The sequence below is a fragment of the Eurosta solidaginis genome, chromosome 1 (genome assembly GCF_040869045.1).
Source record: "Eurosta solidaginis isolate ZX-2024a chromosome 1, ASM4086904v1, whole genome shotgun sequence".
NCBI classification, from domain to species: Eukaryota; Metazoa; Arthropoda; class Insecta; order Diptera; family Tephritidae; genus Eurosta; species Eurosta solidaginis.
Window position 1 is genome coordinate 353181687 of NC_090319.1, and position 16752 is coordinate 353198438.

General features: G+C 33.4%; 1 protein-coding gene across 13 annotated transcripts in view; it reads right to left on the minus strand.

The window, feature by feature from the left end:
• Positions 1-16752, minus strand: part of Usp12-46 (Ubiquitin-specific protease 12/46) — a 448691-nt gene that overhangs the window by 38569 nt on the left and 393370 nt on the right. For 3 of the 13 annotated variants that reach the window (XM_067762673.1, XM_067762672.1, XM_067762668.1), the window contains exon 2: positions 6837-8548. The exons of 7 other annotated variants lie outside the window; for them this stretch is intronic. In XM_067762673.1, the coding sequence (XP_067618774.1) occupies positions 6837-7608 (772 nt within the window). In that variant the 5' untranslated portion in view covers positions 7609-8548. Of the gene's footprint in view, positions 1-6836; positions 8590-16752 lie in introns of all 13 variants that reach the window. 3 more of the 13 variants (XM_067762671.1, XM_067762670.1, XM_067762669.1) reach the window with 3 other exon arrangements.

Consider the following 16752-nt stretch of genomic DNA (forward strand, 5'->3'; position numbering starts at 1 on the left):
AGTGTATTAATGAGAGTGAGAGCATGAGCACTTCAGAAAGTTAAAATTGCAACATGTAGATGGTGTATTTTTTGAAAAAAAAAAAAATTTACATTTGATGCAGAAGTAAATATTCCCAAGCCCCTTTATTCGTCAAGTGGTGCTTCCTTCGAAGGGTAACCGATATTCTTACATGTAAGTTAACCTGAAACTTGGTTTGTTAAAGCGGCTTAAGGCTATCACTCGCTTAAAAAATAATATCCCCGAAACTTATACAGGTGCCACAACTAGAGAAGTGCAAAATATTTGCCGGACTTAAAAAAACAAAAAGAAGATATATTCTTGTTAATTTTTTCGCTAAGTTGTTTTAAACATAATAATTTTTGCAGAGCAAAAGTTAAGTTATTTAATTTTTTTTTACTCAGAAAATACTGAGTCCATAATAGAGCCTACGATTTCTCGAACATGTTCGAGAAGAAATTTCTCGCGAGTTTCGCCTTCTCGCGAGATTCTCGAATTTCGAATTACTCGTAATACTCCCGTGCTTCTCGACATTCAACTTAATCGATTAATTGGCTGTTTTATATGGAGCTTACCATTTCTTCTGGAGCACAAGCCAAAATGTCCGCAAAACCACAAGTAACAAAACCGAAATGTATAGAATATTGCCAATGCATCGACTGAATTGAAAGTCGAGAAGATCGCGAGTATTACGAGTAATTCGAGATTCGAAAATCTCGCGAGAAGCCGAATAGAAGAAGAATATGGTTTGAGTTAAATGTCATAGGAAGCAATATAATCAACAAAAAAGTCATAAGTAAGAAAACCAAGTGTATAAATATTGTCCATACAGCGATTAAGTAAGAATGTCGAGAAGCTCGCGAGATTTACGAGTACTTCGAGACACGAGAATCTCGAGTCGAGTTCTCGATTTCTCGGGTCTCGAAAATCTCGCTTGTGTTCGAGAAGAAATCGTAAGCTCTAGTCCATAATGAAATTGCTGTCTTGCCAGTTACGTTTCCCATCAAACTTTTTCTCATAGGGAGTCTTAATATTTGTGAGATAGCCGATAGAATCTCGAGTCGAGTTCTCGATTTCTCGGGTCTCGAAAATCTCGCTTGTGTTCGAGAAGAAATCGTAAGCTCTAGTCCATAATGAAATTGCTGTCTTGCCAGTTACGTTTCCCATCAAACTTTTTCTCATAGGGAGTCTTAATATTTGTGAGATAGCCGTGTGCAGTATTTATTCATTGCTGTCTCGCTAACAACTGAACGATGGAGAGTAAGAATACATGGAAAGCAAGTCTGTCTCAAATTAGACATGGCGCGCCGACTACTGGTCTAAGCCGACCTAGGAAATATGCAGAGAAGAAAGGCTTACTGCCACTTGTTAATAATAAAACCTCATATTTTTCTGAAATTGTTTTTGGTTTTTATATTAATTTTTCTATGAGATATTAAAAACATGTTTTTAGCTTGAATTATCAAAGATATTTGCTAGGAAACTAGACATTAGAAGTTTTGCATTTTGAAAATTTCTTAAGTCAACTTAGGTTATTATCGCTCGTGACGGCAGATATTTCCAAATGCAAACAACAAATACATCCAAACTGTAACGGTTCGTATACCCAATACACTAAGTACATAATTTTAGAAATGTATTTTAGCTTTTTGTTTGTCAATAGATTAACAAAAATAGGACAAACAAACAGATCTTAACCGCGTGTGCAGAATTAACAAATTTTTAATGCATAAACACTATGAAACTTGTTTATAATACATCGGAATTTAGATCATGCTGCTAAGTAGAAATGTAATAATATCCAAGGTTGTAGATAGATAAAATAGGTAATAGTTTATGTTACGTTCTTTATTAATGATTTTAAAAATCTACTCGTTGCTCCCATTTGTCGCTAGATAACCGAACCGAAGCGGCAAAAACGCATTTGGCTTCAGTTATATAAAGAAAAAGGTACTGATGCTTTAAGAAACTGCAATAGGTTTCGAAACCAAAAAGTATTAAGACACTATCGGTTTCATCAGTGACTTTCGGTCACCTAACCAGTTGTATGACTTACCTCACGCTCATACAACCCTGCAGATGAATTAGAATGGAGTTGCCATCCATTACTTCCTATCAACACTCATTAGAGTTGCCTTCCAATGACCTGATCTTCTATATATACAAGTGCAATGCGTCATTTCGCCCTCTTCTTATTCGTTATCATCAACTAGTCGGATGGACATATCGTACATCGTTACTGTAATCAATTATCAGTTTCTGGAAAGTCAAAATATACCAACAAAGTGCAGCCATCTTCAAGCAGATTCCATCCATTCATCATATCACCAATCATATCCATATTAAATTGTCAATTTATATTAATCAACTCACGCACTTGCGGTGAACCCTTGTTCCATCTTTCGTTTACATGTGTCAATAGTTATGGGAGCATATACGTGCCATCGCGGAAGAAGGCCTTAAGCGCGTCATTCATTTCATAAAATTCATTTTATAAATCTTTGGTTCAAACCTTTCAAACATCATTTGTCTAAATCTAAATTTAATACATCAATTTCTACTGTTAGTTTTATGTGTTAATATTCAATAAATAAATAATAATTGAATATAAATCCCTTTTGCCTTCACTGCCTTTAACACGAGTAACTAAAATTAAATTAAGCTCAGTTAGAGAAATACATATGTTACTTTTGATGGATTGATGCGTGTCTGTAGAAAAATACTATAGGCATTCAGTAATCATAAGATGTGCTTGAACTAAGTGGATTACTGCTATAAATAACCACCATGAATAGCTGATTGTCCGAACACTAGAATTCGTTTTAGAGGAAAGTTTCTTATTTTGATCCCTAGAATACGATTTTCACAGAGCAATGAGCAATTTTTAAATCGACCCGCCCTAATGTACATACATACATATGTATGTCAGAACTAGTATGAAATGAACTCAGCAGCCAACTGTATTTTTTTATATAAGCTATTATTGCTTTTATCAGGGTTATCACCACCACACCTCGTGATGTCGGTTGTCCGATTTCAGACAAAAATCTACTAGTCTCAGAGCAGGTAGATCCGAATGGATCAAAATTAATATGGTTCAATTATGGTAAGTGAACAAAATTGTAATCTCGTCGCCTAGTACTCGACTGACATGAGCCTATCCTACAAAAAAACTTTACTAGATTTAAAGCACATCTGGATACTCTGCATTTCTTAAAACTTGATTTTTTTGAATTTGTTCATTCCTGGACCAGTGTCTCTAGTTTATGAGAAATTATCCTTTCATTATAAAATTTATAAAAATGTAAAAGGGGAAATTTTTTTTGTCTTCCATATAAGAAAAGAGCTTTTCTATATATGTACATATATGAAAAGCTGAATCATTACTTAACTACAAATAATCAGCACTCTAAACAATACTGTAAAATGATTCGGTATTTTCCATTCGTACTGTACCTTGGCACAATTTCACTAGACAATGTATTTGTATTTCTGGCAACTCAAGAAACAATTATCATTATTTAATTTTCCTTTCATTCGTATTTTACACAATTCAGAACAGCATACATTTATTTAGCACCCTATAAATTTTGCTATTTTCTTCAAACCGCTGGCCATCTACAACTTGGCAAAAAACAAAACAAAATTAGCAGGATTAGCCTAGTTTCATTTGGCCACTTGAGGGCAGTGCGCTGCCTCAACGTCCAAGAAAGGAAATAAGCACTTTTAACCCTGTGGGAATTTCATGGAATTTTTTAATTTTAAATGTGGGAAATTCGGGAATTTTTTTTTTTTTTTTAATTTTTGTGGGTAATTTCCCAGAGTTTATCTGGCATCACTGTTCTAGACTAATTTGGCATTCTTACGTATATTTAAATAGGATTAATGAAAAGGAAAGTTATCAATTACATAAATACATAGGTACATAAGAAGTAATCTGCTAAGCAATCAGGGATCGTCTCTAATAATTATTTCATATTTCTATGGGAAACTCAAGAGCTTGATATAAAAAAAATATTATCAGATCAAGTCCATATCAGATGTAGATAGTATTCGATCCTATGCAATATCAGATATTTCAGCGAACACCACATTTATTTATGATGAAAATTTTGTTTTGTCGAGTTGAGGCAACTGCCAAATAAATTAACTATTCTTAAATATTAGGGAAATACTTCTTAAATTTTTTTTTACACTTCACTATAATATTAAGAGGACTTGTTTTAAGCATAACCCAAATTTAAAATGACAAAGAACTGAGGATAAAAAATTTAAGTCAATGCGGAAAAAAAAAAATTTCTAAGTAATTTGACGTAAAATTTAAAACGTTAAGTGGATCAAAAATACTCAACGCACACAGTGGTCGGTTCGATAGGCCAAAAATAAAAAATCAAAGTGAAAAGTTTGTCACCAAATGTATCGTTAGTATCTCTTATTAGAACAGCTTTTAAAGGGTATATTTGTTTTTGTTGTATTCGAACTGTACTCTTTAAGAATAGCTTCACAAGTGAGGTTATGGTATTAGTTGGTTTTTCCAGTGTGAGCTAGTTAAAAATAAAGTGCAAGTTTAAGCTATTTAAAAATACATAAAATATCATTGCATTGAAATAAATAAAAATGAATATTGAAGTCCAAGGTATTTACTTCATTTTGAAATAATTTTAGTGTCTTTAGCTTGTTGTGTTTTTATACTCAGAGTGCTTTGCACACAGAGTATATTAACTTTGATTGGGTAACGGCTGGTTGTACAGGTATAAAGGTTAAAATGGTTCAGAAGAGAAAGCTTGTCATGGGTCTCGTTCTTATATCATCGCAATATTTGCATTTCTTTCTTAGAATGAAATAAATCAACGTTTTTGTCGCGTTTCTTTGCTTTGCGAGCGCCGTGGTGTGATGGTAGCGTGCTCCGCCTATCACACCGAAGATCCTGGGTTAACGCCCCGGGCAAAGCAGCATGAAAATTTTAGAAACAAGCTTATTTAATTACAAGCTTATTTAATTAGAAGAAATTTTTTCTAGGCGTCGCCCCTAGGCAGTGTTTGGCAAGCACTCCTAGTGTATTTTTGCCATGAAAAGCTTTTTAGTGAAACGACATCTGCCTTGCAGAGCTCGGCCTAAAGTCTCTTCGGAGATTATCGACCCTTTCATATTTTCTTTCCCTGCTTTCACAACGCCGTCCCACTAATTTTAAAATATATCCAATGTACTCTTAGACATTGCTCAATATTTTCGTCTACTTAATTCTTTCTATCGGTCTCTTTCTTTTCTTCTTACATCTCCTATTGGCTTTACGTTCACGGTTTCTCTTCTTTTTCAACTTTCTCCCCTTTCCCTAGCTTTCTTTCTCTCTCGTTCTTTCTCTTTCGGCTTTCTATTGTTTTTCTTTCACTTACTTTTCTTCCATTCTCTATCATTCTCCCTTTCCCTATTTCTTTAGCTCCCCTCTTAACTTTACACTTTTTTTATTTCTGATTTTACTGTCTGTTTTCTGTACCTTTTCGATTATCTTCATACTTCTTCATTGTTTCCATATTCCTTTCGCATCTTTTGCACTTCTTCTTCTCCCTCCCTTCTCTATCTCTCTTTCTACCTGCGCACTATACCTTTTTTTAACTGTTTTGCCTCACTGTGCGAATGTCTCTTCTCTTCTTTCCCATATGCTCTTAAATTTCCATTTACCTTTTCCTCTACGTTATCCTTTCTATTTTCCTCTCCTATTCCCACCTCATTTCCATTTTTTTAATTCAAAGGGTTGATGGATTTGCCCGTTTGTGTCGCTAATAAAATTTCTGACGAAAACCACGGATGGCAAGGATTAAACAAGATTTCGTGACGTAGGCAATATCAATATGTTCATTCTTACGGTTCAAGTTGATTGATTTTCAAATTCTCATTGAATTTGGTTCTTACATTTGCGCTTTCAGGTTGTTCGCACTCTCTTTCAAAACTATTTTTTACTTCTGAAAACACATAAGGCCACATTTGCATAAGTCCGATTTTTCAGAGCCAGTTTAAACTCCAGCTCGACCGCTTAAGCTGAAATGAGTTGCAAATTTTTATGTTATCGAACAAATTGGCAAAGTTAGGGCTGCCAGGTCCCCCTGGGGCAAAACCGGGACACTGAAAATTCAAGATATATACACACAAATAGTTGGTAGATTTCATGGCTATTTACAATCGATTAGATTACCGGGACATTTTAGGGTTGGATCGGGACACCGGGACAAATGGGCTAAAACCGGGGCATGTCGCGGAAAAACAGGACGTCTGGCAGCCCTAGGCAAAGTTAAACTCTAGTAAACTTTAGCTGGAGTTTGAACTCGCACTGAGAAACCCGATCGTAGTGCTGCAGGCGCCAACGGACGGGAGTGAAGCATACGAAATGGGCCATGGAACTTCCCGGCAACATTCGGAATCATTATCTGTAAGGTATTCTGTTATTAAAACTATAAATATATTTTTGCAAGCTTAAGTCTTCCCAGCTCCCGGTCTATGGGTGTGCATATGTATATGTATATATAATTATGTATGTAAATAAACAATTTTTTGGATGATTCTTTATTGAAACAGATTTCTAATATTTCTTAAACCAAAATTTAAAAAACAAAAAATTATAATTGCTTCAAAACGTTACACTCTAATGACACAATGCAACATTTTGGCAACAAACAGATTCAAACACTGTTAATTACCTTATTAGTCATTTAATATTTGACACATACATAAATTTGATTGATGGAAAGTGTCAAATAAATGCGCATCAACACAAAAAACACATTTGGCAATGATCAGAGGGATTTGTAGAACTAAAACAAAGAAAATAATAAAACGCAAACCTGTTTGGTATCCAACGCCACTGCCTTGAAAAAGTTCAGCAAAATTCCCATTGTTGTTGACCTTATCATTGTCGTTCAGCGTGTTGTTCTTGTTATTATTATTATTCTTAATATTGAACTGATTATTGATATTATTATTGTTATAGTTGTTATGCGGCAATTGATGTTGTTGTTGGTAACGTTGCTCCTGCTGCTGCTGTAATCGTTGTTGCATCAAGTACTGTTGATTACAAGTCAGCGCAAATGATGCTGTTGTTCCACCTGGTCCAATAGCTGCTGCATTTGTTTTTACACCACTAGAAGAATTACGCGCTCGAGTGCTACCCACATCCACACCCTGATCGCGTAAGTGCTGTTGCAAACGCCGACGTTGTAGTAATTGTTGTTGTAATAAAAGTAACTGTTGCTGTTGTAATTGCTGATAGTAACGTATTTGTTGCAATTGCTCTGGCGTAATACTATGATGTTGCTGATGAAACTGTTGTCTACGCTGTGGGCTCGAATGTAGTCCATAATAGTTCTCTTTAGTCGAACTACCGCCCGAAGCTGAGGAAGCATTACTATCACAACCACTACTCGTACTGCTAATATTCGAATTAGCCGTATTCGCTTTGTGTGCAGCAGCAGCAGCCGCTGCTATAGCTGCTTGTTGCCAACATTTCACCTTATTTTGGCATTCGTCGGCTGCGTCGTTAGTACAATTACACCGCTCACTGTGTAATTTGGAAATGTCTATGAATCTCATGAGGAAGCTGAATAACGTTAAGAACATCGATTGAGTGAGAATTGGGGTGTGTAGTTGAACTAGTTTAACTGCACATCAGCAACATTTGAGTAAGTTGTTGTGTTGCTACGTAAAATGTTGATACAGAGTTCAAATTTGTATGTATGTATGGCGTTGGTTTTTTTTTTTTTCTAAAACTTTATAAGCTTAAATGCTACAATACTGTGGAGCATTAAGCAGCTAACCAGAAATATAGTTGGTCAGCAATTTGTGTTGGATTCGCTGGACAATATTTCTCTTGAAAATATTTTTTTACAAATTTTTTTCCCCACTAACTTTGTTATTAAACAATGTTGCTTAAAAATTGTTCACGCTTTCGATAGTTCTTTATATCCGTTGAAAATATTGTTTAACACTCAAAATGTTTTATAGCTACAGTGTTGCACCGAATATGTATCTAGCGCTGCAGCGCAATGAAAATTCAAATATTTTTCAACACTTACAAATGTCACAACTTATTTCTAGCCTTATTGATTTTCCATTACTTTGCTATGAGTTGTTTCTTTTAAGACTTTTTGGTATTTATTTTTAAACTTTATGAATTCTTCATGCACTTCTCACTTGTAGACCAACGCAATGCTGCGTGTAGATATTCACTTGCTTGCTGTAGCTTTTATAGCTATGTAGATAGATGTATTTTTAGCTGTCTTGCTACTGTTGGAAAGTCAAACTTCTGTGCTTGTGCATCGATAATTAACTCCACCATAAAATATTTTTCCAGTAAAAAAAAGTTTTGAATTGTGAGCTGATTTTAGTATTAAATGTTCTCCTTGCTATTTCAAAACAACAATAACACTGCACTTGATTTTGTTGGTACGTTACTCGTTGTGTTTTTCATGTTTGTTTTATGTGTATTTGGTTATTTATAAAGTCAATATTATATATATATATATTTATTTAATACTATAGATTATAAATATGTTCTTCGCTGTAAAATCATAAGTTTGTATAGAAACAAAAAATTGTGGTCTTTTAAAATCTATGCATTAGTATAATTGCTTTTTGTGCGTCTTATTATAATACCGTAATTTATGAGTTCTCTTCAACATACAAAGTTACTGCAAACAACCAAATTTTTTTTCTTGTCGATGTATTTCAACCATGAAAAAAAAATGTTGATTTGTATTTAGTGCACATCGATTAAATCTAAAATTACTGTTGTTATTCAGTGGCATGCAACACCACAACAGCTCATGGATTTCTTGTCACTGACTGTTGCACCAATTCAAATTAAGAATATTCTACTTTGCAGTAAATTCGGCAATAAAGTACACTGAAAGCAATGGTGCTAGTAAAATCAACAAATGGGTTCTGTTGATCTTGACTTAACGGAGATTCGGTGAAATTGATCGAATTATGGTTAATTGGACCGAGTTCTCTATCAAGCGAACAAATTAGTTTAGTCATTTCAACAGAAGAGAAATTGTCGCTCTTAAGTTAACAAAATTTTGTAAAATTGACAGATTCCTAATCAATCTAACAGATTTTTCTGTTAACACAACTGATCTCACTGGTCATTTCAACAGCGAACAACAGTCAATGCATGAGCAAATTTCAAAGAAAATTTTACGCTCACTGCGCACTCTACTTTGTACTTATGACGATAGTGCCACTTGTTAAAAAACACCAAGATAAGAAAACCACCAAATCTAAAACACACAAATTTGGAAAACAACAAAAAACTAGTTTTTCAGTTATTAATACAAAACGAAAAATTTGAATTTATTGTGCATAACACTTCAAAAATTATGCAATACCGGGACACCTATTTTTCGGGTACAATTCTGCAACTTCTGGTCTAAGCGAAATGCAAAATTGCGCCCTCTTGTTGCAAAAGTTTTGTTTGAACGAACAGGATTTTTCCAAAGTTAGTAACATTTTGTTCGAGTTTTTACGAATTTTCACTCACGCTAACGAATCGAATAAGATAATAAAAACATCCTTTTTACGTTACGAAAATTAAAATTGCCGAATTACATGTAAAGTTACTTCAGTGGTGAAGGTATTCTAGCGATTTTATTCTTTACTTTTGTATAGCGTACAAGCTCTCTATTTAAAATGTTATGTCAAACATTTATACAAGTTTTGTTCGAAACAATCAAATGTAGCAACTCTACATGGGAGAGAAGAAATTGAGAATGAGCTGCATCTGAAAGAATTAAGAATCAGTTTCGTGACTACTATTTCTATTTGAAAAGTGAAGTGACGCGCGGAGAAGTTCAAAACTATAAGTTAAATAAATTATAAAAATAAAATTTGGTGAAAGTGCGTTTAATAAAAGTGTATAATGTTTTGGCAACATATTTGATGTACGCCCAATTGAAGTTCGGTTAGTAAGTACATACATATGCACTTATTTTTCCGATTTTTGTTTTAAATTCAAAGAAAATGGAAAGATTTTATATCAAATGTGCGTACACAAATATAACTATAATAATAATATAAAAATATGGTGAAAATTTTTGAAGAAAAAGTTGAAATAAAGTTTTTGAAACCGACGCCAATGTGGTTCGCTGGAGCACGTACTAACTAACGCGTGTATGAATATGTATGTAGCAATCATGCGTATTTATGTATTCACATATTTACGCATATATATGGCAACATACTTTCGTACAAAGCTGTCGATGGTATTTCGGAACAAGTTTTTTTATTTGAATTCAGATTTAAGTTATTATGTATTTTAGTTAATATTACGAAATATAGCAAAACAATCATTAGAAATGAAATGTGCTTATGTGTATTTATACAAATAAAAAAAAACTACGTAAGTTTAAATATATATTTATCCCCCTTTTCTTTTTTCCTCAGGTATTAATGTCATATGAACAGAAAACTCTGTTAATGTAAAAGTTTACGCTATTAATCTGGGAAAACAGAAATATCTGTTATTTCAATAGCTTTCACTGATAGTGTCATATCGACAATAAACTCTGTTAATTTAACAGTTTGCACTGGTAATTTCAAAAGAACAGAAATCCCTTTCATATTAACAGTTTTGATTGGTATTCCTAGAGCGACAGTAATAATTGTTAATTTAACAAAACTATGGGTAAAGTATAATGAAACAATTTTTTTGTTTATTTGACTACTAAAACGGTCATTTACGAATCAAAGATTTGTGCGCAGTTGATTCAACATCTTGTTGCGATGGATAAAAATTGACAGAAATTTCGGTTGAATTGGCCCGTATTTTGGTCGATTTTACCAGCCTTTTTCTTTCAATGTAGCGCCTGAGGTGTGGTGTAGCAGGCATGTTTTTCTCAATTTTATTTTTATTTATTTATTATAAGTTCTTTTTTTTGTAGTAAAATGTATGGCCTTGTTGCACGAAACAAGCTTTCGGCGGCATACTACATTTGCTTGTCGTTGCATGAATGCAAATGTGAAATGCGCCACAAAATTTGGTTGCATTGATTTTCATATTTATACTTTCATAAAAAAAGGATATATTAAGCAGTAACGAAAAGTACAGTTACAGTGGCAAAACTGGGCTACAGTACTGGTATTAGTGACTTTAAAAGCAACTGAATTGAGGTTAAGCATTTCGTACTAGTGGAGCGCATGCAAATATGACTGCTTTTCTGGGTGTCTCTAAAGTTGTTCGCAAGAAATTGAGAGCAAGGAAAGTTGTGAAAGGATGACCGTTATTTTGTCCACTTTCACTAAAAATACAAACCATCAAGCCAAGCGAATTACTAAACTTTTTTAGGATTGTTGGTTTAGAAAAGGTGCAGTTAAGGGAATAAGAGCACAAAAGACTAATGTTCACAACGCCATCATCAACACTAAAAAAAATCTTATAAAAAGCAGCTTTGCGAAGACCATGTAAAAAATTTATTTATGTATATAAATTAAGCATTTTCTAGGAAACATATTAAGACGGTGATGAATTCAGAATAAGGATCGACCGAAATAAAATTAAAATTGAAAACTTGTAGTTTTTATTTGACTTTGCCTTTGGCTTCTAAAGTAAGTATCCACAGCAAAAGAAATATGAAAAATCCATATATAAAACAATCAAAAATGCTCAGGAAAAATTTGGTTTTGTTAAGAGTATCCGCCTCTCAAGAGAGTGCTTCAACCTTTAAAAACATTGCCGAGCGGCGATGTTCTTCGCCGCGCCGAGCGCTGCAATTTCTCGCATACGCGCAGATAATTCGTCTACTCAAAACACATTGCCGGACGGAATTTTCTGACGCTTTTTATTCAGAGTGGTCATATACAGAAATAAATATGAAAACAATTAAAAATTTTTTAATTCTTTGCTTTAGCACTTCACTGCTAAAACACGCCCAAAATGTTGAAAAACACGTCCTACGATATCTCTCCCATTTTTTTTTTTTTTTTGAATGTTTTGGCAGTAAAATTAAGAACACTATGTAGAAAAAAAGCAATTTTTTGGGTATTATGTTTTCTTTTATTATATTTTAAAGAAAAAATTAACAGCAGCAACCCTTGCCATGTCTGACGTCATCTCCCGGCAGCGACGATAGAAATAAATCTAAGTATATAATTTAAATGATTTTTTCGAGGAGTATATCAATACCATAGTTTTCTTTTGGTTCTTCTACGCGTTTCGATGTTTTTCTTACATCTTCATCAGAGAGGCAGATTTATTTCTATGTTTTCTTTTTATCTAAATAACACAAACAGGACATTGAAGCTTTGAAATTGGGATTATTTTTCCCAGAATTCGGGCTCAAGGCTGCAGAATTATCTAGTCGAAAATGAGCGGTCCGTACACTGCGATCAATTAAGATCAAGCTGTTTACTGCAATCAGTATGCAATACGACTTTCTGACCATTATTGGAATTCTATAAATCCATAAATTGATACCGTAAAGCTCTCCACATATATGGGAAAAGAACTAAGATAAATTTAAATGTTTTCTCTTTATTACCCAAGATTCTCAATTGGGAACTGTAAAAACTATTTTTTTATATTTTCTGATTGCCTTATTACATGTACGAGCCGGACCCGTGCGCATCTTATGCAACGAATATAAAACTCTCTTATCAAATATCAGCTATTCTAACAATCAATTAAAACTTACAGCTTGCGCTGCCATCTAGCGTATGGTAGCAACTGCCGGTAATACAGTGCAAATATTCACAATAGTACCATAGTACAAATAGATTTCTTTGTGTGCTCACAATCGTTTATTTTTAACACATTATTTCATTAAAATATAGCTAAACATAAGCACTACGACCAAAATTGCCCAAAGCTCGCTAATAGCCCGAATCTCCATCCTTACAACCAAAACTTTATTTATAAATTTGGATTCCAAATAAGAGTGGAAAAGGGACCCGTACATAAAAACAGCAAATAGAAATAATATATATGATATTTAGAAAAAAAAGGTTAAGATCTATTTACAATCATTTGTTACCGGATCACTGTTAAATATATCATTTATACAGATTATCTTTCAGATATTGGGCATTCATGGAATAACTTGCAAATTTCAAAAAATAAAAGCCCATAATTGTCAGGCTACACATTTATCAATGGCCACTAACGAAATAAGGAGCACGGTTTAAATACCACTAAAAAAATATATTGAAATTTAAACATATAAAATATAACTATAAAAATAAATAAGTGACACTCCAATTGCAGTGTTCCAATATTTTTGCTGATATCTGTATATGAATATGTAAAAGTAGGCAATGGCATGCGTTTCTGCATCCTACATGCATATTGCACTACTTCTGCTGTCAAGTTGTTATGGCACTACAATAATTTACTTTAGAAGTAACCGCATTGCTATAAATCGTGTGTGAAGCAATCCTTCCGACTTCTAGCCCTATATATTGCACAGGCAGTTTTGTATCAATGTTAAATATCTTTATTTGCATGTCAGGCACACGCTGTCTTAGCTTAACAAATTTATTCAAATATTTTATAAAGGCCTTGTGTAGGTAATAAATTTTTGCAAAGCTGTCTTAGCCTAGTGATTTTTAATTAGCATACTTGCAGGCGAGTCAATAGTCAGTGTTTGTTATTTATTTAAATACTGTCAAGGAGCCTTTGAAGTAACGAAATAATCAGAGATATTGAAATGTTGTACTTTTGTTATAATTTTAGTAACAGTAAATTTGAAACATATATATTTGATAGACAGAGTATTGCTTCATACAGTTTTTCTTTTTGTTATTGATATTAGAGAATAATGACAAAGTTTGCACACGCCGAAAGTAGCTGGGACATATCTCTGAAGTTCACTTCTTTATAAGCTAGCTTTTCAGGTGCTGATTTTATTTATTTTTATACTTTTAATAAAACCGATTTGTGTATTAAACTTTTTCGAGTTCGTTCTTTTTAGATAAAAATAACGATTGCGATAACGTTTTTGGATTTATTAGATAAAATTAGTTGTGGTAAGGTATTCTTTCCTTGAATCCAACACCTATAATGTGGGTTATCATTGTATTTCAAGCTCAACAGTTTATGGAAAAGGTGCAAAATAGCCCCGAAAATTTTTGGAGAGGAAAGATTATAGGTTTTTTTTATACTTAAGTGTTCATAAGCTTCAAGCTTTTAGCTAAGCATACTCATGGTCCAGCACGTCTCAGTTATTTTTAATTTCCACTTAAAGATCAGAGGGTGACGATAAGGGGTGTTTTTGGTCAAACTGTAAGAAATCTGGAAAAGTTATAACTTTGGTGTCCTAGATAATATCGTTCTCGTACAATGCTGAACATTTGATTACAATTATTCAACTCCACGGTTTGTCGTTCCAAAGTTGTTTAATGCCATATGCGGAAATACCGAGTCGATCTTAAGCAACAGTTGCACCAATACGCAGCAACTTTCTGATGCCTCCGGAAAAAATGTGAAAAAGTGATACAAGGAGAAATGGTGGATAACCAAGTGTTAGCATGGAATGCTACGAATTTTATATGTACCAATATCCCTTAGGAACGAAATGTTAAACTCTTCAGGATTTTGAATACATTGTCGAACGACACTTTGTGACCAGTTTGCTACAAAATGGCTGTTATACAGTGTTTTTTTTTTCTGTAATAAAAAAAAACTGAAAAGAAGATACATTAACAGACTGTTGCTATGGTACCACTACGAAAATCCTCGAAGTGAAAATCGCACTGCCTAACATTAGAGCAAGCTATTGTGCTTTTTGTTTGCTAGTTTAAGTGTTCTGCTATTCCTCTTTTTAACCTAAAGACAATCTAAAACTCCACAAAATTACGCCCTTGACACACAGATATTAACCAAAAAGAAGTAAGGACGGGACATACCTAAACGATTTTAAGATAAATATAAAAAATGGCAAAAAACCCCCTTATCTGAACGATCGGTTGTATGGTATATATATTATATATAGCTCCGATCGAAATGATTTTTACAGGAAAGCTTCTATGATATATTAGAATATATATCACCAAGTTTCACGTATTCTGCTATTCCTATTTTTAACCTAAAGACAATCTAAAACTCCACAAAATTACGCCCTTGACACACAGATATTAACCAAAAACAAGTAAGGACGGGACATACCTAAACGATTTTAAGATAAATATAAAAAAATGGCAAAAAACCCCCTTATCTGAACGATCGGTTGTATGGTATATATATTATATATAGCTCCGATCGAAATGATTTTTTCAGGAAATCTTCTATGATGTATTTGACTATATATCACCAAGTTTCACGTTTTTATATTGGAAACTAAGGGAGAAATGGCCAAAAATCTTTCTATATGAACGATCGGTTGTATGGGATAGGTATATACTATATACATATAGCTCCGATCAAAGTGATTTTTTTAGGAAATCTTCCATGATGTATTTGAATATATATCACCAAGTTTCACGTTTTTATATTGGAAACTAAGGGAGAAATGGCCAAAAATCTTTCTATATGAACGATCGGTTGTATGGGATAGGTATATACTATATACATATAGCTCCTATCAAAGTGATTTTTTCAGGAAATCTTCTATCATATATTAGAATAAATATCGCCAAGTTTAACGTTTTTATATTGGAAATTAAGGGAGAAATAGCTAAAAATATTTCTATCTGAACGATCGGTTGTATGGGATATATATTATATATAGCTCCGAACGAAATGATTTTTTCATGAAATCTTCTATGATATATTAGAATAAATATCACCAAGTTTCACGTTTTTATATTGGAAATTAAGGGAGAAATTGCCAAAAATCTTTCTATCTGAACGATCGGTTGTATGGGATATATACTATATATAGCTCCGATCAAAGTGATTTTTTCAGAAAATCTTTTATGATATATTAAAATAATATCACGCAGTTTCACGTTAATACTTTCTAAATTGTGGCAGGAATGACCAGAATCGTCTTATCTGAACGATCGGTTGTATGGGAGATATATGTTATAGTGGTCCGATCCTACCGGATCCGACAAATGTCTAATGTAATACAAAAATACATCCTTGTGACAAATTTCATTGAGATATCTCAAAATTTGAGGGACTAGTTTGAGTTCAAACAGACAGACGGACGGACGGACAGACGGACATGGCTATATCAACTCAGTTCGTCGCCCTGATCAATTCGGTATACTTAATGGTGAGTCTATCTTCTATATTCTCAACGTTGCAAACATCGGACCAAAGTTAATATACCATTTCATTTTATAAAAAATAATTAACAACAATTGAGGAGTTGGGCTCAGGAAAAAAAGTTCCACTACGCATCGAGCCTGCGAAAAAAATGGCGAAAGGGTAAATTTTTCGACCAAAACACTCCCCAAAACCAACAAAATATTTTTATAGAAAAATCGATGATGCGATATCGGTTAACTTTCGTCAATACAAACCGACCCAGGTTAATATATATGTATGTACGTAATCTTTCCAATGTATGTTAATGTTGGCAAAATCCATTTTTTACAATTTTGGCCAAAAATAGCGAGATAAATTGGGGATAGATTTTACCCTTTTTGCATATAACATAGAAGCAACAGAGGAACGTCAGTAAAATGTTTGCATATCACACTTCTCATGTAAAAAATATCAAATATAAAATTTCAGCGAAATCAGGAGACGTTTACGTAGCTTACACACTATGTGTGAGTATCTTAAATATTTTCAAATATTTTTTAAAGAATAAAAACAAAAAA